This window comes from Polyodon spathula, chromosome 20 (assembly GCF_017654505.1).
Source record: "Polyodon spathula isolate WHYD16114869_AA chromosome 20, ASM1765450v1, whole genome shotgun sequence".
In the NCBI taxonomy this organism is placed as follows: Eukaryota; Metazoa; Chordata; class Actinopteri; order Acipenseriformes; family Polyodontidae; genus Polyodon; species Polyodon spathula.
The window spans coordinates 463,186-486,738 of NC_054553.1; the positions used below are offsets into that span (position 1 = coordinate 463,186).

Here is a 23,553-nt window from a genome sequence, read left to right on the forward strand (position 1 = left end):
CTGTCTTGTTTTGAAATATCAGACAGCATATTCCTGTTGGGTCACCACAGGTGTGTGCTTTTCTCCTGCCTTGTTTGTAGTCATGGAACAGCATGATGTCGCTGCTTACTGAAAAGAATGGTTGTTACTGTAGGTTGAGTGTGAAATGTAAATCCCAAAGGTACTGCAGTTTGTATTGCAAACACAGCTGATTTATCACAAAGAAAAAGGCGTGGAACATCATGCCTCACAATACAGACATTGAGATATTGGTATCAACAAGAATTCCTCTATAGGGGAAAAACTTCAAAATAACACCCTGACAGGCAGCAAACACTGTGCAAATAAAACCTTTGAACACAGGCACAGTGCACAGGAGGGTAAGACGCTGTAGTATAGATGCATACATTTACATACTGGGGTTCTTACTCCAAATCAATATTTGCATGATTTTTGCATGAAGAAAAAAAAAAACACAATTAACTTCAGAAATGACTTCCAAGCTCTAAACTGAATGTCTGTGGTGGAGTTTTTTCTTTTTTTTTTCTGAATAAATCTAAGGACCATTTATAAATTAAAGAACTTTGAGAAGCAAATTTATTGTGGGAGGAGTAATTTCACTTTTCGGGTGTTATTCTTTGCCTTTGCTTGCCACCTCTTCTTCAGCCTCCTCAGTTTAACGACGTATTGGCTCTGCTGGCTGACAAGTGCAGCCCTGCTTTGTTTTCATTGTTCTGTTCTTCTTTGAGATCTCAATTCGGTTGCTCTTTTTGTGATTGCAAACGGAGCTCACGTTGTCATTGGAAAGCTTTTTGTAGCAGGATTACAGTGTAAAGCCCCGACTGCTCTCAGACCCTTCACTATTATCATTTTCCCTTTCAGGGAATTACAGGGATTTCCATTAATTGACAGCAGGGGGTGTGGAAAGGGGCGGGCACTGTGAACTCGCTGTGGAGACGCTAAATAAAACTGCCATTGGAAAGCCGGTCTGTGAGCTCAGAGCACTGATGTGCTGGCACGCTAACCCGGAGACCTGGAGCTGTGTTAGTTTCAGACTTCCTTACACACTCCTTACATCTCCCCTCCTCACACACTGGAGGCATCGTCCTGGATCAGACTTCCTTACCTCTCCCCTCCTCACACACTGGAGGCATCGTCCTGGATCAGACTTCCTTACCTCTCCCCTCCTCACACACCTGGAGGCATCGTCCTGGATCAGACTTCCTTACCTGTCCCCTCCTCACACACCTGGAGGCATCGTCCTGGATCAGACTTCCTTACCTCTCCCCTCCTCACACACTGGAGGCATCGTCCTGGATCAGACTTCCTTACCTCTCCCCTCCTCACACACTGGAGGCATCGTCCTGGATCAGACTTCCTTACCTCTCCCCTCCTCACACACCTGGAGGCATCGTCCTGGATCAGACTTCCTTACCTCTCCCCTCCTCACGCACTGGAGGCATCGTCCTGGATCAGACTTCCTTACCTCTCCCCTCCTCACACACCTGGAGGCATCGTCCTGGATCAGACTTCCTTACCTCTCCCCTCCTCACACACTGGAGGCATTGTCCTATAGCAACTCCAAGCTCCTGAGAGAATGTTTGTCAATGAGGTCAATGTGGGTGGACAAAAACATCTGTGTGTTTGAGGACATGAAAAATTGGATCAAAATCCTTTACTTGATTGATTGTATTGATTCGGTAATCTACAGATACAGCCCCTGTAGCAGAGGAAACGGAAGCAATGGCCTGTGCCTATACCATTGGGACAATGCTGCACACACTGTCAGAGTTCAGTATCCAGCTGGAGCATCTGTGGAATACTATAGTACTGGTGTACCAAGTCTCTTCAAAATCCAAAGACCTTCAATACTGTTCTGTTCCAGCCAGTGCACCCGTGTCCGTACAGAAACATATCAAGCACATTCAGAGTATTGTGTGATACAAGCAAGCAAGTTTAGGCATGAGCTTGGGTTTCTAGTTTATGTTTTCTAGTTTATGTTGTCATGTTAGAAACAGGACTCTTAAAATTATTTATTCAACATAGTTTTCCAAATTGACTCATACATTGTATGTAATTATCAAACTTACGATTTCTTTTTTTGGACTGAAACGTTGATTTTTTCCAAAAGACAAATCAGTGAAGTCAGTAATTTCTCACCCAGTTATCATTCTAGGCAACACGTAGAAAGAAAATTGCTGGCTAATGTTTAGTCGTACATACAGTGTTCCCTGCATAATCCTGTGCATTCTTCAGGACTGGCATTTTTCTAGTTTAGATGGCTGTGCTTTGTAATCATGGTTTAATGAATGCTGAAGCAGCTACTGCTTTTTGTGATGGGCCATCATTCTGCAGAAAATAATGATGCTTTTGTGGAGGTAAGGGTGCAGCAGTGCCTCAGATGAAAAATTAAATAATGTATGAACCAACTCATGATTCCTTATTACTAATATGGAAAAAAAAATCTATTTATTCAGCATTTAAGTTGTGAAGTAATGTACTAGTAGTAATATTAATAATAATTATAATAATAATAATAATAATAGTTAAAAAAAAAATGTTTTTAGTACCATACACTTAAAAATAAATTAAGCAACGTGCATAATCATTTAAATGAAATTCACTGTTGTTCATCCCAATAAATCCCCTTTTCTGTGATTCGAGAGTGGTGCTGGAGAATGTGACCTTGGCTGTTTTCCAGGCAGCTAGCTCTCTGTGTAATAATACTGGGTTAGACAGCTCTTTCACAGCACAAGGACTCTTTGTGCTTTGCCAGAAAGTCATTTCCTACATTGAAAACGACAGGACCAGGGAGTTTCACTGCAAGCAGAGCCCCGGTGTTACTGTGCTTTATCAGAGCTCTGTCTGGTCACATGACCTTGATGGGCAGCTGTGAACCTGTAAAGCAGGTCGAGCCCTGTTCTGATTCATAATGTGCACCAACCACAGTGTTGTCACTTTCTTAAATGCCTGTTATCACTAAACTTACCTGCAACCCCAGGCCCCCCTCTCGCCTTGTGCTTTTTTAACAAGCACACGGATCAACTTGTGGTCCTGAGGCTGTTTTTAATGCATTTAATTGATGGGATCACTTTGGAACTTTTTATTAGTTGTATTCAAATTGTTGTGTTATCGCTCGTGTGAGTTTCTTGTGTTATTTCCAGATGGTACTGGATAGGTGACTGCTTTTGTCTTTCTATATTTGGATTATAAATACCGCAAATAGAAAGGTAAGTGCTTGGGGTCCTTCAGACGTGGGCTCACAGAAAACAAATTCGCACACGCACCCACACACACACACACACATATACACACACTCTTATGCAAACACGCACCCCCCCCCCACACACACACACACACACACACACAAACACACACACACACACACTCTCACACACTCGCATGCAAACATGCACACGCACACACACACACACACACACTCGCATGCAAACATGCACATGCACACACACACACTCACACTCCCATTAATGACCCTATTAAGTCACAGACACAAACAAGACCCAAGTCTGCTCACACTTTGTAATGATCCCCTGTTTATTTCTCTAATGTGCTGTAAAACAAGAAACTCAAGACGCATGCACAGCTCTGTCCATTAGTATGCTTTTTGTAATGTAAAAAATCTCTTAACTACAAACATTACTGCCATTAAAGTTTTACAGGGCACATTAAAATGCCTTTTAGTTTGGGGTAAGTGAAGTTCAGTTTCACAGCTTGTCAAGCTGCAAGTTTGTGCGCTCATCCTTTTTTAAATAATGCTTTGTATTTCTTGGTTCTTTTGCTTTATTAAAATGAGTACAGTGCTATAGATAAACTGCTGCTTCCTGCTACATGCAGGTCACATGGCCTGATTGCAGCTCCAAGTGATAACGTACCAGGAAGCAATACTCACATTTTCATCTGGACTATGGCTTTGCAATATCTGCATGTTCCAAACTGAAATCAAATACAAACAAATAACCGAAAGATCTCTCACCATAACATTATATTAGTGCTTAGAAAATTGATAAGAAAATTGATTTTAAAACAGTGGTGTAAATTGTGGATTTCCAGAAACTGGAATCTTACTTTGCTCTGGGGGGGTTGTTGGCAGGATGTTTCTAGTAGCCACAAAGGTAGTTCGGGTCATTGAGTGACCTGCATCTGACCGCTAGGACTCCAGTGGTCAAGGAGTAAGCCCATCCTTTTATTAGACAGAGGGGCAGAGCGACAGAAAAACCACCAAGTCTGGTTGTACTTGGTCTGTCCTGTTTATCTCATTCATTCTCTGTTGATTTAACACTCAAAACAGAAGACTAACCTAATGTACTAATGTGCTATATTTGTTTCACTGTAAGAAACTATTTTATTAGTTACCCTAGTCGTATATGCACCATACTGTATGTATTTTCTATTAGGTTTTCAAGTGTAACAGAGCTGGGTAAACATTCAGATACCAAAAGCCAGGTTTTAGACCTAGACACAGGTATTCAAGTTAATCAGCAGGAATGCACTTTGCAAGCCAGTATAAGACGACCACAGCTTGTAAAGGCACCTAACTCAATCTGTTTTTATTGCCTGTAGTACGGTAGCAGTTTGCCTTTTGTCCTTTTTCTGCATCATAAATGCCATGTTTCTTTACACTGACAGACAGAGGCGTCAAGTCAATCCACTTTGGGGGGGACCTACAATCCAGTCCAGGTTTTAAAGGTATATTTTTATAGATCCACAGTTGTCAATTGTCTGTTATCGGATTTGTTGCTAGTAAAGGTAACAGAGTCCAGTATATTGATGTTTAATGTAATTACTGACTGATGAATGAAGCTCACAGTGCTGTATTTGTAAGAGCCTCCAGACATGGGAAGGTCCAGCAATGACAAAGGACCCCTTCCTTTGGTTATTAGCCTTTTGCATAAGGAAGATGGATAGGAGAGAAAAATCCCCTGCCGCTTCACTAAACTCTGTTTTATTGATCAGTCACTAATTAGATGCAGATGAAAGTGTATAGGACACCACTGGAAACACAACTCAGTCTTTTAATATAGGAGGCTTCATGCTGGGCAGATTCGATTTCAGATAATCATTTTTTAATAAGTTTTACTGACAATATACCGTATACAGTTTAAGTGATTATGTACCACTTGCTAGACGTGCACGTTAGCAATCAGCGTTTTCTACTTGTAATGCTTGTTTTTGTTTTAGTTTTTTATGAGGTTACTGTTGGTCACCCCAAAGTGGATTAACGTGTTATTCATGCTGACTGAGAAATCACCAATGAGGCCTCCCCCATAATATGGATGGGCTTTTCTTGTAAAAAAATATGTAACACTGTAGTAGTCTTGTTAAAAAATTCTAAGCAAGAAAATGCCAGGTTTATAAACCCACGAGCAACAAGAGTTAATGTTATTGTGCACTGTTAATCTATGGAAAATCTGAAAGAGCATGACAAAATATTCTGTAATTCTGCATATCCCAGTATTGATTTCTCTTTTTAACAATAGAGGCACCTTGAATAAGCTGTCACTTGTCAATAGCAGCCACAGATATGCAGTGACCATAAATTCACATTCAGATTGACTGCTTCCTTTTGTCTCCCCTCTCTTAGACGAACAAGGGAGACGCCCTAGCGAACCGCGTCCAGAACACACTGGGGAACTATGATGAGATGAAGGACCTGCTGACCAACCACTCCAACCAGAGCCACCTGGTGGGCATCCCCAAGAACTCTGTCCCACAGACCCCCGTGGAGAAGACGGAGCAGCAGAGCTTCTTCCCCGAGGCCCAGAGGAGCAGGCTGGCCCCATCCACTTCCATGCCCCTTCCTCCCCCCTCCTCCTCCTCTTCCGGCCCCCTCACCAGCTCCTCGCTGCTGCACGCTTACCAGAGCAGCAAAAAGTCCCGCTCATCAGACTGGTCCCGAGGCGGACAGTCGGGCCAGGCCATTGGTCAGCAATGCAGCCAAACAAAGCACAGTAGTTGTTCCCACGAGCCGCCCCAGAGAGGGTGTGAGGAATTGTGTAGCAGCCGGGGCGACTTGCATAAAGGGGACTCCAGCCCGGCCGCTTCCTCTTCCCACTCCAGGAGACACACTCACTCCTCCAGGTCCGCTGCAGGAGATCACGCCTACAAGGAAAGCACACACTCCAAGTCACCCATGGAGCTGGACTTCAGCTCCCACTGTTCAAACTCTCCCGTCCCTTCAACGTCTCTCATTTCCAGTGGGCTTTCCACTCCAAACTTCCCGCCCGCTCTGCACTCCAAGCCCAGCATGGTCCAGCAGAAGCCCACTGCCTATGTCAGGCCGATGGATGGCCAAGACCAGGTCCCCAACGACTCCCCCGAGCTCAAACCAACCATGGAAATCGGGGATACCTATAGCAACCCGCCTTTCGGAGGCTTGCTGGAGGGGAAAGCCAGCTCAATGAATACAAAGAGCAAGCTGCCAAAGCTGACTTTACCTCCGTCTGGGGAGGTAGGTGCTGTTCCGTATTTCATTGCATTGCTTTTGATCATTCAGCGTTTGCATGAGAAATGAGGAAGACCAGATTTAAATTGGCTCTGCTGGGGCTGGTTGGCTTGGCTGAGTTTGTATTGAGAAGGATCTGGCACAGAGTCAGAGTGACGCAATGGAGCTGCTCGGAGGTTATAATATGGTTTGGTTTGTAATGTGGGCCTGGTCGATCTGAGATCAAGGGCTTTCATCCTGACAGCCGTGACCTCGGGCAGGGCAGGCTCGAGTCCTTGTTGAGGAGAGGGGCCGTGGCACTGTGCTCTTGCGCTGTTTGTTTAAAATCTAGAATTAAGGTTGTTTTCTTCCATAAAGCAGTTAAGTAATATCTTTCTATTTTTAAAACTGTATTATAAATGTTTTTGTGTATTAAAATTGCGTAGAGCCCTGAGGGGGTCTCTGGTGAAGATGCTATATCAATCTGTATTGTATTGTATTGTATAAACCACGTTCAAGGTGGTATAAAGAGATATTAAGAACTGATTCCTGGAGGCTGGAAGCTGTTTGGGCTCCCAGGACTGTTCTGAGCCCTCTTTATAATCTGCACAGCCTGCCTGTTATTGCAGTGGTATTTTCATTGAGGGGGGGTAGATTAACCTTTCTGAAAGGACTGTTTATCGTGTATTTGTGTTCTGAGGCGAGGAAAGGTAATTTTAACGTTTCATTCAGTAGAAACTATGAAGACAGCAGTATCAAACTCTCAGCCTGTGGGGAGCTTGGAGTTTTATTTTTGCACAGTAGGAAATTGGATTACTTTGAAATGTAACTTTTTTTTATAAGTTGGAACTGTGACAGAAGTTATTGTTTCTTTTTACCTGAGGTCACCGACAATGAACATAAGAACATAAGAACATAAGAAAGTTTACAAACGAGAGGAGGCCATTCGGCCCATCTTGCTCGTTTGGTTGTTAGTAGCTTATTGATCCCAAAATCTCATCAAGCAGCTTCTTGAAGGATCCCAGGGTGTCAGCTTCAACAACATTACTGGGGAGTTGATTCCAGACCCTCACAATTCTCTGTGTAAAAAAGTGTCTCCTATTTTCTGTTCTGAATGCCCCTTTTTCTAAACTCCATTTGTGACCCCTGGTCCTTGTTTCTTTTTTCAGGCTGAAAAAGTCCCTTGCGTCGACACTGTCAATACCTTTTAGAATTTTGAATGCTTGAATTATGTGTTATTTGTTGTTATTTATTTATTTTTGTTTTCTTTTAGCAAACAGTTCTTCACACCTCAGTGCAATTTAGTCAACGCATGTCTTCAAATAATTACAGGCTAATGGATAAAAGCTCCTCCAGTCAGTGCAGGCTTTGTGTCTAAGATGCCCTGTAACTCCAGGGCAGGGAGGTGGATGAAAGCAGTGGGGAGGCTACCGTAGGTAAGATTAGCACTGGGATTCCAGAGTCTGGGAAGCTAACCCTGTCAGAGGCAGTGGAAATGTGGAAAGGAACAACTTAGTCCATTCTTAATAAATGAATATTACAAGAGGTGACAACTCAGTTTTGTCTCTTGCCTAAAATATTACATGTTTTTTTACGTCATTTTTTTTGGCATCTGGTTAATGGAGAGCAGTGACTGACGGTGGTTTTGTTGTGTTTACTCCCATATGCTGGGGTCCTTAATTGAGATGTCCAAACTCATTAGTCTGATAACCTGTATTTCAGAAGCTGTTTTTAACCCAAGCCTCCACAAACTCTCCTTACCTCATCTGAATAATAAGAAAACGTTAGGGCTGCTATAGGTTGTTGTTGTTGTTGAAGCATTGAAAAGGCAGCTGTTATTGGGGGTGTTCGCTGCTTCTCCTAATCGCCGACACGAGAGCAGTTCACCATCGAGGCCAGTCTGTCCTGGAGTTTAGCTCTTTTTATGAGTCGCTGACTCAGACTGGCACAGATACAAATTACTGCTGCAGGTGCCAAGAAGCACAGTGAGGATGTACAGAGAGTGTTGTGTGAAACTGAACCGTAGAGCACAGGTCAGGCCGCAACTGGGCATGAGCCTGCCTAGAGAAACGCACGCACGCACACACACACAAACACGCACATACACACATGGTGTGATCAGCTATAAATATCTTGTAACTTTGCACAGTTCGAACCCTGTCCAGTGCTATGTATACAGTAGACTGTTATTCCTGTCCTGATCCTCTTCCGCCACTGGCATCCTTATTCACAAATCGACAGTAAAAGACTTTTTTTTTCCTTTTTAGTCAAACTAAATCCTGTTGTAATTGTGAGTTCTGATTTTGAGTTATTTTTTGCTAGCTTTGATATACCTTTGATTTGACAGAAGTGTTTTAGTTGCTGTATGAGACCATGTAAAATGCTGTGATGCAGTGTATAAAGCCTGGAGGTTTGCGTGAAGGATCCTGGGTTTCTGATTCTATAGAGCTGCCACATGCTTACTTTTATCTTCTTTCATATCAGTCCCATCAGCTGTAAAGCTGTCTGCTAGCGGGACCCCCTCCGTGGAAACTGAAAGTGGCTTAGTGGTGGCATCAGATCCCATTGAGAAATCTGAAGCTGCAAATCTCACCGGCTTCCATCCTGATAACATAATACCAGAGCTGAACGAATTGAATCCCATGTGTGTGTGCTCCGTACAAACAGCTCTGCCTTTGTCTCTTTGTTTTAGGAGGGAAAAGGGATTAAACAAGGAATAACTCTTGGGCATACATGCAATGTTTTTAGCGCTTGATAGACTTGCAGTGCAACCGTGTCACGTTACTGATAAAAAAAAAGAAAAAAAGAAATATGTGCTTGTAATTTTTGGAATGTAGCATGCACTAACTGAGAATTTTGTGGTGATATATACGAGTTGCATGATATGTATTCGTGACATTTTTGCTTAGATGGTGTGCAAGAGATTCTTGTGTGCATTATACAAGTCAGTAATGTACAAGGTGTGAGCTTTATATATTGAGATTTACGGTAAGATTACGAAATAGTTTGACATACTGTCAAGAAAACCGCTGTGAAAGTCAACCAGCTGTTCTATTACTTTGTTTAATAGTGTAGTGGAAGGCAATTTCATTTTATACCAGCGAGGGTTGCACAGACATGCCTCCAAACATATGGTGCAGTTACACCATCCAGTTTAGCATGTGGTAAGAGTAAAACCTGGGGATTTTTAATTGCTCCGAATTTGCCCTCAGAATGGTTGACTCCTTGGAAAATGTTGCTGGATGTTGTTGGGGAGGAGTTTGTTACCCCTGCTGGGAAGAGCCCAGCTGTGTGAATCGAGTTAGCATCTCAACTGCACTGTGAGCCCTGGATCTGAGGCAACATCTCTTCATTAAAAAGCATTGAGTATAAAATCTATGTTCATATGAAATCCTGTAATATGCACTGTATATACAATATACAGTAATCCGCCGCGTGTCTGACTGCGGTGGGAAAAGAGGAAGGGCGGAGATGTAAAAAGGCGGATCAGTGGATCCTGTTTAAAATCCCATTATACACAGCTGTAATAGTTACTGTATTCATACAATTATTGTTTTGAGGTTCAGCTTTTATTAGGGAGCTCCCCTAAATCCCTTGTTTAGAAAGATACAGAGTAGCCGTCTGCTGTGTGGGTGCGTGCATTTGCTGCTGAGTGACAGGCAGGAGATCGAGACACAGGTTGAAGTTGATACGCCCCCCGCAGGTGAACAGGATTTATTTACATCTCAACACACTGAACAGCTCACGTGACACTACCAGCAATGACAGTGCACGGAGCACATGCAACACAGTGTACAGAAACATTGGTGGGATATACAATCTCTGAACTAATCTTCTCTGATCAATAGTAAAGTGATGTTGTTGAAGAGCTTGATCATGGTGGATAAACGGTTAGGACGAATATGTGACGGATTACTGTACACAGACACACACACACACACACACACATATATATAAAATAAAAAGTCTTCCCACAATTATTATTTATATCTATTTGAGCATTCTTTTTTGTAACAATGTATTTCTCCCTGCTTGGTGGTCCTATGCATTAGCAGTGGCTCAATGGCATTCCAACCCTTACAGTCACAACGTCTTCATGGAGGAATGCAATTCTGCCATGAGCAGCTGTGTGTGACCTGCTTTCATCTGCATCTAGAACAAGCTCTTTGTCTGTTGCAATTTCACACAATTCGCTGTCATAATTGGCATATTGGACATCTCTGTTGGCTCTCCATTCATGTAAGAGATACATTAGCAGGGGGTCCTGCAGGAAGGAGACAGTTGCACAGTGTAATGTAACTGTATACTGTTAGTGGCTGTAGTTCTGCATTTTTATCTGTTTAGGCTAACATTGCCCTGTATAGAGTACAGTACAGTAAAGCAAGGCTTGGATGTATACTGTGTATTTTTCTTGTCTTGTTACATGGATTAGTTCTATAAGAACCCTGCAATTCATTTTCGCAGCTCTCCCGTTCACAGGTCTTGCAGCACGGCTTGCTTCCTGCCCTAGTCATGGATGAAATGTGAGCAACTTTCACTCGCTCATTACCTTCAGCAAAATATTTTGACAGCTTCAGTATATGGTAAAGTGCTAAGCGTTTGTTAGATGAGTTTCAAATCATCCTGTTATCACTGTGTGCATCGATTAGCTCAGTGCTGAGCCTGACAGTCTGCGCAGGGTTTGTGTCAGGGAGTATGAAACATTGACAGCCAGATAACAGTATTGATCTTCCGCAAACAGTTATTGCACCAGGCATTATGTGGGCTTTATATAACTAAACAGTCTTATCGCTAGGCCTTTTAAGATAAGACTTGAGAGAGCTTCAACATCCCTTTTTAGTATTCAAGAGCAAACAAGACGAGGAGGGAAGGGGAGGGTGGGTGCCTGCCTTTCTAATGTCTGTCTGTCTCTGTCCATCGTTTGTACTTGGTAGATAAAAAAGGAATTTGTAAATCCCTGTTGATGTGATGTGATCATTTATATCTAAATCATTGCACTCTTTCTGATAAAAACTTAATCCAAACGATTCTCAATGTCCTGGGAATTGGCGGCTTTATATTAGTGAATACTGCGTGAGGATTACTAGGAGTGCCGCCACATAAAGGTTTTGAATCCCACTTATTAAGATGTGTGACTGAATAAGACAAGTGGCATGCCTCAGTTTGGGGGAGTTGTGTGGAAGCTGTTTGAATTCAGAGCTACACAGTTGAACTTTCCCAAGCAATAGGCAAGGGATGTAATGCATCAGAGCCTGGGCTTTGGTGACTTCACAGTGATCAGGAGCACCCACTGCCCACTGCAGTGGAGCTCCGCCCAGGATGAAAGGCTCGCTCGCACAGTGATCCTGAACCAGGATAGTGTAGCACAGGAAACACGCCGAACCAGGATAGTGTAGCGCAGGAAACACGCCGAACCAGGATAGTGTAGCGCAGGAAACACGCCGAACCAGGATAGTGTAGCGCAGGAAACACGCCGAACCAGGATAGTGTAGCGCAGGAAACACGCCGAACCAGGATAGTGTAGCGCAGGAAACACGCCGAACCAGGATAGTGTAGCGCAGGAAACACGTCGAACCAGGATAGTGTAGCGCAGGAAACATGCCGAACCAGGATAGTGTAGCACAGGAAATGGCATCAGCAACTGCTATTATTACCAGCCCACTAATCACTGCACGAGAGACACAGCAGCTCACACAGGCAGTTACCTAAACCTTCAACACATGACCTGTTTGTTTCAGTGGAGATTATAAAACACTGAGATGATGATTTCACAACTTTGGTTAACAAGACAATGGATCCTCTGTAATGCAGTTCCTTACTAGAGCTTTTAATATGTGACGAGAATGTGTCTGCTGTATAATACAGAAAGGTAAGCCCAGTGAATGGTCACTTTTTTTCTTAATGTACCCTTATAAAGAAATGTTTATTCTATACAACACCGTGAGTGCCTGTCAGTTAATGAAGTTCAGCTGACATTCAGAATGGGACTTCCACACAATGTATTAACTGTATGATGAATTGTGCATTAAGGCCGTTACACACCAGACGCAACACAAGCAATGGGAAAAAAGATAGAACCTGGTCCGCACGACAGCTACTGAGCAATCAGAGAACAGCTTCATGTCATGTGGTTCAAAATCAAGCCCTGATTCACTTTGTGACAGGTGCCCACCCCTTGTGTGTATTTTATTATTTATGTATTATTCATTTATTATTGTTATTATTATTATTATTATTATTATTATTATTATTATTATTATTATTATTATTATTATTATTATTATATTATTATTTGTGTTTGATTATATATGTGACATGATTATTTAGTGTTTAAGGTGACAGCGAAAAGCTGTGCGTTTGTGTTTTGTTTGTTTATTTAAACACCTTGTGCAGAAGGTGGCTCTCCCCCGAGTTAATTCATTGATTAATTGTTGCTAATCGGGAGAGGGTCACCTGTATAAAATGCGAGTCTACATTAATTAATAGAGAAACAATTGCTATATCTAAAATATGCTTGTTTAGAATTGTTAGTGTTTGTTTTACTTTGCCCAGAGTGCCCTTTGCTTTGTGTTGTTGTGTGTTTTTTTGGTTAAACTGTTTATTTTGTTAATTATTCAATGCAAACGCAGCAGCGCTGTTTTGCCTGTACAACCATTGTTATTGTTTCATTTCCTGGTCTGACGGCACCACCCACACGCACCACTCAAAGCACAGGGCACTCTGTGTGTGTGTGTGTGTGTGTGTGTGTGTGTGTGTGTGTGTGTGATTAATGGCGGCAGTAGAAATCTGTCGACTTGGCACATATCAAACCCTTTTCCCCATCTGATTATTCTTTGATCAGATGTAATAGTAGCAGAGAAGTGGCTGTGTATAAATGTCCTTGTGCTTGTTCCATTTGCCATGCATATGCTCAGGAATGGGATAGAGTGAGATTATATGGATAATGTGCGGACAAATCTTTCTAAGACCCAAGCCACTGCAGATTTGGAGCGATTTTGCCCAAATTTCCTGCAAATCCCTATTGGCCCTGTTGATAAGTGGCTTGATGGTTCTTAAGTAGCAGTTGTGATTTTTTTCTTTCTTTTAGGTATTTTCATTTTCCCAGCTACGTGCTACAGTGAGTAGTCAGGTGAAGTGAAGATGTGAAGATGGGATTTCATTTTCATCCCATTGTGGTGTCTTCCAGTTTTATTCCACCGCATGTTCCCCCCCATGGTTCTTTCAGAAATAGTCTCTAGGGCAAGCCCCACGTATCATACACCCTGAGGGGGATTATTGAACATGTGGAGTAAACTGAATAAATACAGAGGGGCACACCTGTGTGCTGTGTGTCCGCTTGGTGTACTCTTTCCTTTCATAATTACAGGGAGCCAGAGCCACCAACAATACTCCACATACAGTAAGTGCCGGTTTCGAAAGCCGAATATCCTGCAGCCTGTCCGTCTGTCTGTCACTGCACATAATTGCAGCTTTCTGCAGCTTGCTAGCATTGTGTGTGAGGCAGTGAGTGGAGGAACACTCAGTAAAATATCATTAAGTCAATGCAGTAATGAGTAAATGGGATAACATTCTATATTTGCCACATTAGCTCACTCTCCCAGGCACGGAGCTGTCTCCAAGCTACTAAATAAAAATAGCAAAAAAAAAAAAAAAAAGAACACGCAGTTTGGCCTGAGCTGTCTAGAGTTTAAGATCTCCACCTGGATTATTCAAACAATGAAACCTCTGCACATTTCCTGTAAGCTCAGTGTCGCTTTAGTTATTCCTTCTGGGAAAACAAGTGGGGAAACTCTAGCCGCAAAGTGTAATTTAATCTGCCAAAGGTTTGCTGCTATGATTTGAAGACTGCACGCTGATGCCTTCCCCCACTGCCCCATAGAAAAGCAATACTTTATTAGCACGAGCAAGGTCGTTTGTCAGCAGCAATCAGCACATATTGATCGATTGTCCAGGGCTAATTAAGTACTCGACACTGAACTAGTCACGGCGGCTGGGGGACTGTAATTGCTGCAGTGTTTCTTAGTCTTCTAACATGGCGTCATTTCTAAAGGTTTCTCAAGTGTGATGCATTGGGTTGCTGATTACTCTGCTCAGTGCTCTGGCTTCAAGTTCTAGTGCAGTGAAGTTTCCCTCATCGTACCTGCATGGGTTTGCTTGCTCGTGACTCATCGTTACTACGGGAACGATTAAGCAATGCTGACCACTGGCCTTTCAGCAACTGGATTTAACCCTTCATTTTTACCAGTGTGTGGATTTACTGGTCATTGTTTTACATGCAATAAACAGTAATTCTCGGTTTGATGTAGTGCCTCTCACATCTAGTTTACATGCACCACATCCAGGTAGCATTCAGGGCTTTGTGTTGCATGTTGAAAAGTACACTTGTTCCATCCATTGCAAGGATTAGTGGTAAATAAAAACCTGCTATTGATGTGATCCAGTCAGCCAGTCACTCCAGAGTGGGAATCTGTTCTATATAAGTGTGTCTGGTTCAGTGCAGTGGGATCAATGGTAAACAGGCAATGTTTAAAAAGAGGTCACAGTGGTTTGCTCACTTTCTGCACTGCATGCTTGATTTGGATATTCTCATCAGCCTTTGTTTAGAATGATTTGGGAATTAATTGGAGTTCATTAATGCAAGTCTTTGTAGCAGATGCACTGATATAGTCAGTAAAGTGACTCGCATTACTGACTGATATTATCAGTTCATTTGCTACAATGTGTGTGGCTAAGAAACATCAGAAGAATGTGACGTAACTCAGTCCCCGCAGACTGCAAGTAAATATTGAGCATTAAAAAAAGCAAAGTGCAGTGTGCTGTCGGAAGAGGAGAGGAGAGCTGTGGGGTTTAACCCCTTCCCTCCCTTGTTTTAACGTGAACAACAAGCCTTGAGCTTCTTTACATCTAAAAAGTCGTTGTTATCCATGTTAATGCTCCCGTGGATAACTCGTGCTAGCAGATTCAGGGATGACATTACCACAGCGGCTCCTAAAAGATGCCAACAAAAAATCATACAGCTTAGATGGGCAATGCTTGACTTGAGGGCAGGAAACAAGAATAATAGCAGGATGCAACGTGTTCACACGTGAAACTCCCCCAGCGTCTGGTCTGCCTGCTGATGAAGTTGAGTGTACAGGACTGACACAAAGATCATCATTAAAGTACTCCTAAAGGACACCCCTGGGAGTGTTTTAAATCAGTAAAGCTGAAAGTGCATTTAAAAATATTACATTATTGCAGGAAGCGCTTTATCTGGCCAATTAAGATTCAGTGTAACACTCCGAAACCTAAATGTGTTTTGTTCTTTATCCTGCTCAGTTTATGTGTGATGTAGCTTAAGGCACTACAAAACAATTCACAATGTGGCCTGCTGGTAGGTCTTTTAGTCTTTTTAATTTGTTTGTGATGCTCTTTGCTGTTGCTGAGTACTGCGGTGGTTTGTAATAAAATAGCCGCTGTGCAATGTGGCATGTATGTCAAGCAGAGCATCACCTGGTATGCAAATCTAATACAGACGTGCCAAGACAGGATTCAGAGTATTGTGCCGGCTGTTAAAGGAGGGTTAGAAATCAATGAATATATAATGGGAAGCTGGCAGGACCAGAACGTATCCTTATCCTTATCTGCTGTGAAAAGTAGTTTGGTGTTTTGCATGGGTGTGTGTGTGTGTGTGTGTGTGTGTGTGTGTGAGTGTGTGCACGTTGTCGGTGCAAATGGAGAATAATGTGACTTGATTAATTTATGGTGATCTTTCTGATATTAATTCCTGATGTGGTTTGATTAATTTATGGTGATCTTTTTGATATTAATTTCTCATGTGATGCTCATTTCATAACCCCCCCCCCCCCCAGAAAAAAAGTGCTATAGCAGCAGCAGCAGGCTATGTTTACATGGGTAGACTGTTTAATTGTGAAAGTTGTGTGATCCATACCAAGCAGAACCTGTAGCATGATTGACGATGATAATTACTAGCGTGGCACTCATTTAAACAAGGCTGCTAATACAAACACATTGAGCTTGCTGGGGTCGAACAGATATCTACTGTACACCTGGGATCCAGTGTGTGTCTCGATGCTCCCAGGCTGTGGAACTCCTTGCTCTTTTCTGTTATTGCTGCTTCGCTTGATATTTAAGTCACGATTAAAGACTTCACTTTTACAATCTGGCTTTTTTTAACCCGATGTACAAATAAAAAAAAGTTTTAATCAATTTAATTTGCTTATTTTTGTAATCTTTTATATATTTTTTTATCATTATTGATTTCCCGTATTTAATTGTTTCTTTATTATTATTATTATTATTATTATTATTATTATTATTATTATTATTATTATTATTATTATTATTAATTGTTACTTTGTAATTATTACTACTTCTTGATATTTCAGATTTCTTTCTGTTTTAACCACCATGTAAAGCTCTTTGAGATACTGTGGTATGAACAGCACTATATAACAAAAATCAATTGAATTGAATTACATTAAGTAAAACCTAAGCACTGAAATCAATCCATCAGTTGGACATACATGCTGGTAAAATGAAATGTAAAATGATATTCAGTTTATTTGTTGTTGGTTTATTATTATTTGTTTAACATTTGAATAATTTCTAGTGCTTGTAATTCACCCATGAAATCTATGGTTCATGTACCAGTAATGCATTTGATAGGAAATGTATTCTGAACCTCATTATAGCTTAACGCATGACCCAGAGTTCCTAAGGGAAATTATTAACTACCAATGTCAGATTGTGAGATGGCTTCCTTGCACAATCTGCGTAACGACCTTATGAAGAGCAGCAGCAAACAATTACAGACACTGTGCTCAATGCAGTGTGACTTCAACTGCTTAAGCACGGGACGGAACAGAGTTGCTTTACTGAATCCACTTCTATGTTATGATTGAGTTATTTAATTGAGAAAGACATTACTATGTTTTTTTCCAGGGTGAACTAGGTTTTCATCATGCACTAATGGACTGATAGACAAGATGACCTGTTACATCATTTGTTTGAATCTCGCAGGGATGGATTCTCATTTTGAAGCTTAGTGCTGATAACCTTGCCATGACCCATCACCTGTGTAGCACAAGGCAGGCTCCTTTCACCTGGGGTAACCTCCTCATATTATATGTGTTGGAGCAGGAGACTAAGACTCAGATCATTGCAACAGTGAATCCAAATATGAGCCGTGTGTTTGCTCTGTTTCAAGCGTCTATCATTTATCCTGGCAAGGGATTAGTTCTAAAATATTTCCGTGCACCTTAACAAATAATTGTATACCAGTTCATTATAATGAATAGTAAAGGTTTTATTATATCCTCTGGCTAGACCACAGCTGTGCATGATTCCAGTCCTTCTGGTTGCTTTTGAATGTTTGCCCATAAAATAGAATTGCATTGCCCACTTAGCAATTACAGAGCCAGAAGCCAATATGTGACAAGTGATGTATCTACCCGACGCAGAGCAGCCAGGAAAACACAGAAAACACCTCCCTGCCATGAAGCGCACCGGTGAGATTTATCATTACAAGACCAAATGTAACCTTTTAAAAGAAAAAAACTGATCCAATGAAAACAGTAATTTAATGCCGTACCATTAAGATACAGTAGAGTTTGTAGTGTGGTGAGTTCTCTTGGGTGGGCATGGGTCTGTATAGAGGATACAGCAGCTTGGCTCTGCTGGTGTGAAAGGTGCAATGGAGAACAGTAAAGATGCAGAAGTTATTTCAAGTCCAGTTCATAGTGCCTGGGAAGCGTGGCTCTCTGAATCCTGCAGAGGAGGTGGGTACGGTAGTAACAGGTATTCAAAAGGCTGAGGCCACGTCAACACAGAACCAGCCTTGGCTGCTGCTCACAGAGCCCCTATACAGCTCCCGTGTGGGTGGAGATTTTACACAAGAGCGCCTGTATAATATTTCATTTTTCATTTCGAGGAAGCAGTGTGCGGTGGGGTTTTGAACAGATCATTGGATCTGCCATGATTTGGTGCCAGCAAAGGGTGTGTAAACCAGCAAGTATCTGAAGCCTGTGAGCGATTCTGTGCTGATTATTCAGGTACAGTGTTACACGCTCACAAACAAGGGGTTGAATTTCAGCACAAAGGTACCCTGATGAGGTAAAACCCTGCCAGTAAAGTGCAAGATCTTGCTCTTCTCGAGAATGAAACCTGGGACTGTGAAGCCTCGCTAGAATCCAGGTGATTTTGGCGTACAGTAGTTATCTAGATATAATCTTTGCTTTGTTTTGTCAGTAATGTACACTTACATTGCTCTGCTGTAGCACAGCACAGAGCCTCACTTCATTTAGTTATAGTTATCAGATTGAGTCTAGTTTTTGAACTATTTGCCAGTGTGAAAAAAGTGACAGCTCAACCCTGAAATGCATCTGATTGATACAGTACAGCATCTGCATGCCATCTTTTTTTTTTTTTTTTTTATCTGCTGCAATCAATCACAGTCCCAGCACTTGACCATGGCTCGAAACAGGATTGAAGCTGCTATTAGTAGAAGATGTTGTGCAATACATTATGCTTGTATACTGCACTGTATATGTTGACATTAAGAAATAGGCTTGGGTTGTGAGTAAATGTTTTTGCAAATGCAATAGCAAGCAGCTCGTGTGTGTGTTTGTTTGCTTGCTTTATTGGTATAGCAAAAGTACAAACAGTTAATTAAACAATTGAATCTGGGAATGTGTTGTAAAGTATTTGCTTTAGATTTATACACCAAAGCTGATATCGTCTCCAGATGCCACATGTTTTGGCTTTGTTGTAGAGTGTGTTGTGTTTGTTGTAGATTCTGCAAGTTAGACTGTGCTGTTGTTATGTCCTGTAGGCAGATCAGTCTCCTGACTCTTTCCAGTTGGGTACCTTGTGATGGCTGGAGAGGACCTGAATTACAGCACCGTATGAAGCCCAACAGCACCCTGCTGGCTTCAGAAACCACCAGCTCTCCCTGATACACTGCAGCACCTGAAATTCATTGGAGGTCTTCAGCACCGCATCTTCTCTGAGATCTGTTCGCTCAGAATCCATCCTAGAATGGCTGAGGGAGAATTCTGTACTGGCACTTCATGGCCAGAACCTTGCATGACATTGCTACATTGTTTAATCGCTCCAGGACAGCTGGAGAGCTCCGAGGCCTGTGTTAGGTCGGAACGCTTTGGGACGCTGGCCTGCATTCTATAATCTGCTCAAGAGAATGAGTGGAGAGCGGGAGAGAGGTAATCAACTTGCAAACATGTTGCAGTGGCAATTTAATCTGCTCGGGAGGGGTCCAGGGGGGTGGCTGCGCTATGACCAAGCTCAAGTGCTTTTACCCAAGCAGATCAATGCGAGTTAATCTCCCAGTGTCAGCTGGCTGAGCTTTGGACTTGTGATGTATGCCTTGGTTGAGGAGACATAAATGCTAGAATGCCTGCCCATGCTCTGACCGATACAGATGGTGCCAATTACTGCCAGAAAAACCCATCCCTGCTGAGCCGTAGCACTGGGTACACACAGACTCGCAAGCACACACACACACACACACACACACACACACACACACAGACACACACACACACACACACACACACACACACACACACACACACACACACACACACACACATACACAGACTCGCAAGCACACACTAACACAGACGCAGACACACAGAATCACAAGCACACAAGAACACACAAATACACACATATAACTGTATTAGAGTTGGAAGGTAATAACAAATTCCTCATAAATTAAGTATTACATTTTAAAATGATGGTACTGTATGTAGTTCTAGTAGTTACTGTAAGCTATATGCAATACAGTATCAAATATGTAAACTGCAGGTAAAGGCACTCCACATGGAGTGTAGGATGCACCCTATAGCCTGGAGGTCGCTGGTTCGGGTCCAGGCTGTTTCACTGCCGACCGTGGATGGGAGTTCCCTGGGGGAGGCGCAGGCCCAGCGCCACCCAGGTGGGGAGAGCCTAGGTCGGCCAGGGTGTCCTTGGCTCACCACGCACAGCGACCCTTGTAGACCGGCCAGGTGCGAGTGAAAAGAAGTGGACGGCTGACGGCATGCATTTCGGAGGACGCGTGTGTCTGTATTCGTCCTTCCTGCTGGGGTGGCATCGGTGAGCCAGGTTGAAATGAAAAAATAATTGGACATACAGTAGACTGCTGTGAACGCGTGTGTGTGTGTGGCTTGTAAATTCGGAAAACAATATTGTAATTAAAAATATTGTATATAAAATAATGTTTGGTACTACTAAGTAAAACCCCAAAAACACTGACTTTCATGCATTTATATTTAATTAGGGGGGACCAAAAGCCCTGAAACAATTGCGGTCCTGTAAATGCTGCTCTGAGGGTTGTAGTTGTAGGGCATGTGCATGTAATATTGCTTCAGGTTGTGTTGGAGCCGAGGGCTCTGTAGAGGGAAGTGTTCTGCCTGCGTTGTCTACGATTCCATGAGACTGGGCTGCCTGCCAACACAGAGAAACACTACTCTCAGATTTGCCTTGGCACTAACTTAAAGGCTGCTGAAAAAAAAAATTAACAATCTTCCAGGGAAATTAAAGAAAACATCAGCTTTTTTTTTTTTTTTTTTTTAAGGAAACAATTATTATCTTGAGCTAAGTACAAAACTTCATGTCTTTACAATTGGGTAAAAAAAAAAACAACAACAAAAGGAATGGACTTCTAGTGCTATTTTAATAAAAATTAAATACAAATTAATTAGAAATAAGAAAACCTTGCCCAGAAACGTCTTTATGGGAGTGACATACACTGTTTAAACACTCGCTGGGTAAAAAAAAAAACAACAACAAAAAAACCTTACCTGAAGATCACTTTACTCTCAAAAGACAAACTGTTTATTTTAATAAAAATTAAATACAAATTAATTAGAACTTTAATTATAAAACTATATTTACTAACTTGGAAGCACAGCTGCTGACACATTTATTAAAGTATGTCAGAATTAGTTTTTTCAAATGAATTGCTGTATAAGTAGAACAGCCCTTGGAAAATAAAGCTTGGAGTGGGAGCTTGGAATGGGAGTCTATATCAGTGACACTGTACTATAGACACAGAGTTTACCAGCTTCTATTGGAATGGGAGTCTATATCAGTGACACTGTACTATAGACACAGAGTTTACCAGCTTCTATTGGAATGGGAGTCTATATCAGTGACACTGTACTATAGACACAGAGTTTACCAGCTTCTATTGGAATGGGAGTCTATATCAGTGACACTGTACTATAGACACAGAGTTTACCAGCTTCTATTGGAATGGGAGTCTATATCAGTGACACTGTACTATAGACACAGAGTTTACCAGCTTCTATTGGAATGGGAGTCTATATCAGTGACACTGGACTATAGACACAGAGTTTACCAGCTTCTATTGGAATGGGAGTCTATATCAGTGACACTGTACTATAGACACAGAGTTTACCAGCTTCTATTGGAATGGGAGTCTATATCAGTGACACTGTACTATAGACACAGAGTTTACCAGCTTCTATTGGAATGGGAGTCTATATCAGTGACACTGTACTATAGACACAGAGTTTACCAGCTTCTATTGGAATGGGAGTCTATATCAGTGACACTGTACTATAGACACAGAGTTTACCAGCTTCTATTGGAATGGGAGTCTATATCAGTGACACTGTACTATAGACACAGAGTTTACCAGCTTCTATTGGAATGGGAGTCTATATCAGTGACACTGTACTATAGACACAGAGTTTACCAGCTTCTATTGGAATGGGAGTCTATATCAGTGACACTGTACTATAGACACAGAGTTTACCAGCTTCTATTGGAATGGGAGTCTATATCAGTGACACTGTACTATAGACACAGAGTTTACCAGCTTCTATTGGAATGGGAGTCTATATCAGTGACACTGGACTATAGACACAGAGTTTACCAGCTTCTATTGGAATGGGAGTCTATATCAGTGACACTGGACTATAGACACAGAGTTTACCAGCTTCTATTGGAATGGGAGTCTATATCAGTGACACTGTACTATAGACACAGAGTTTACCAGCTTCTATTGGAATGGGAGTCTATATCAGTGACACTGTACTATAGACAGAGTTTACCAGCTTGCTGTTCATCTTCGCAGAGATGTTTTGAAGAACTATGTGAAGTAAAGAATGTTTGAACTATGAGTTTGAAATGTAGTGACAGTCCGCTAGTAAGGCATGTTTATCTACAGTAGTCACTAAATATTTTTAGTTATTTTGAAACAGTATGTCATGGATTAGTCATGTCAAGAACATCAAAAATCATGTAAATCACAGCTGAAATATGAGTGATTTCATAAAAAGATTAAATTAGCACTGAAACCCATGACAGGCTCATGCATATAACCCACGAGTCACTCGAGTCATGGGGTTCCTCTGAAATGCCAGATTGAGTGATTTTGGTTGGAGATTAAGGAGTGATAGCAATGCCTGTGCTGTACATGCATATTAAACTACTGGTGGACTCAAATAAATGAACTCAATAACAACAGTAATGATGTGAATAATAACTGCTATTGCTGCTGTGGCAAATACGTTATTTATTCTGTGGTGAGGTTTCTGTATGTGAAGAGACATATTATCTATACATACACACATGAATCCATGCAGAAGAACAGTGGATGAATAGAAAGGTATGGTAAATAGGAAATCCCGTGAAAGGCACTTGTGGGGAGTCTGTCACCCTGGTAATACTGTCATTGTGGGGACAGTGTCTGGGGGAAGCTAACAGCACAGAACACGTTAGCAGTAGAGCCTGCTGTTCCAACCTCCCTGGTAATGGTCAGCAACCGCTGTATAAATCAAAACATAATTATAGATGCTACTTATTTGCATAAATGCTCATAAGAGAGGGATATTATGCTGTACAGAAAACAGAAATGATAAACCGTCCTGCACACGGGGGCCTCCCAAATGAATAACCCAGAATTGATCAAACAGATGTTGCTGCTCTGGCTTTAATGATGGAAGCCATTTTCTACAGCTTTAGGAAACTTGTAATGGGGGGGTGGGGGGTTTAGGGGAGGCTGAGCTGAAGTAGATCATTCGCGTGTCACCTCCTATAAGTCAGACAGCTTCCCAATGACCTGAAACCACAAGTGGCTCCCT

At 41.9% G+C, this 23,553-nt stretch overlaps 1 protein-coding gene across 7 annotated transcripts in view; it reads left to right on the plus strand.

Annotated features, from left to right (window-relative positions):
• Positions 1-23,553, plus strand: part of LOC121295268 (AF4/FMR2 family member 2-like) — a 127,895-nt gene that overhangs the window by 37,400 nt on the left and 66,942 nt on the right. For 5 of the 7 annotated variants that reach the window (XM_041219716.1, XM_041219717.1, XM_041219718.1 and 2 more), the window contains exons 3-4: positions 4,627-4,686; positions 5,582-6,448. In XM_041219716.1, coding sequence (XP_041075650.1) covers positions 4,627-4,686; positions 5,582-6,448 — 927 coding nt within the window. The remainder of the gene's footprint in view (positions 1-4,626; positions 4,687-5,581; positions 6,449-23,553) is intronic. The other 2 variants (XM_041219720.1, XM_041219721.1) reach the window with 1 other exon arrangement.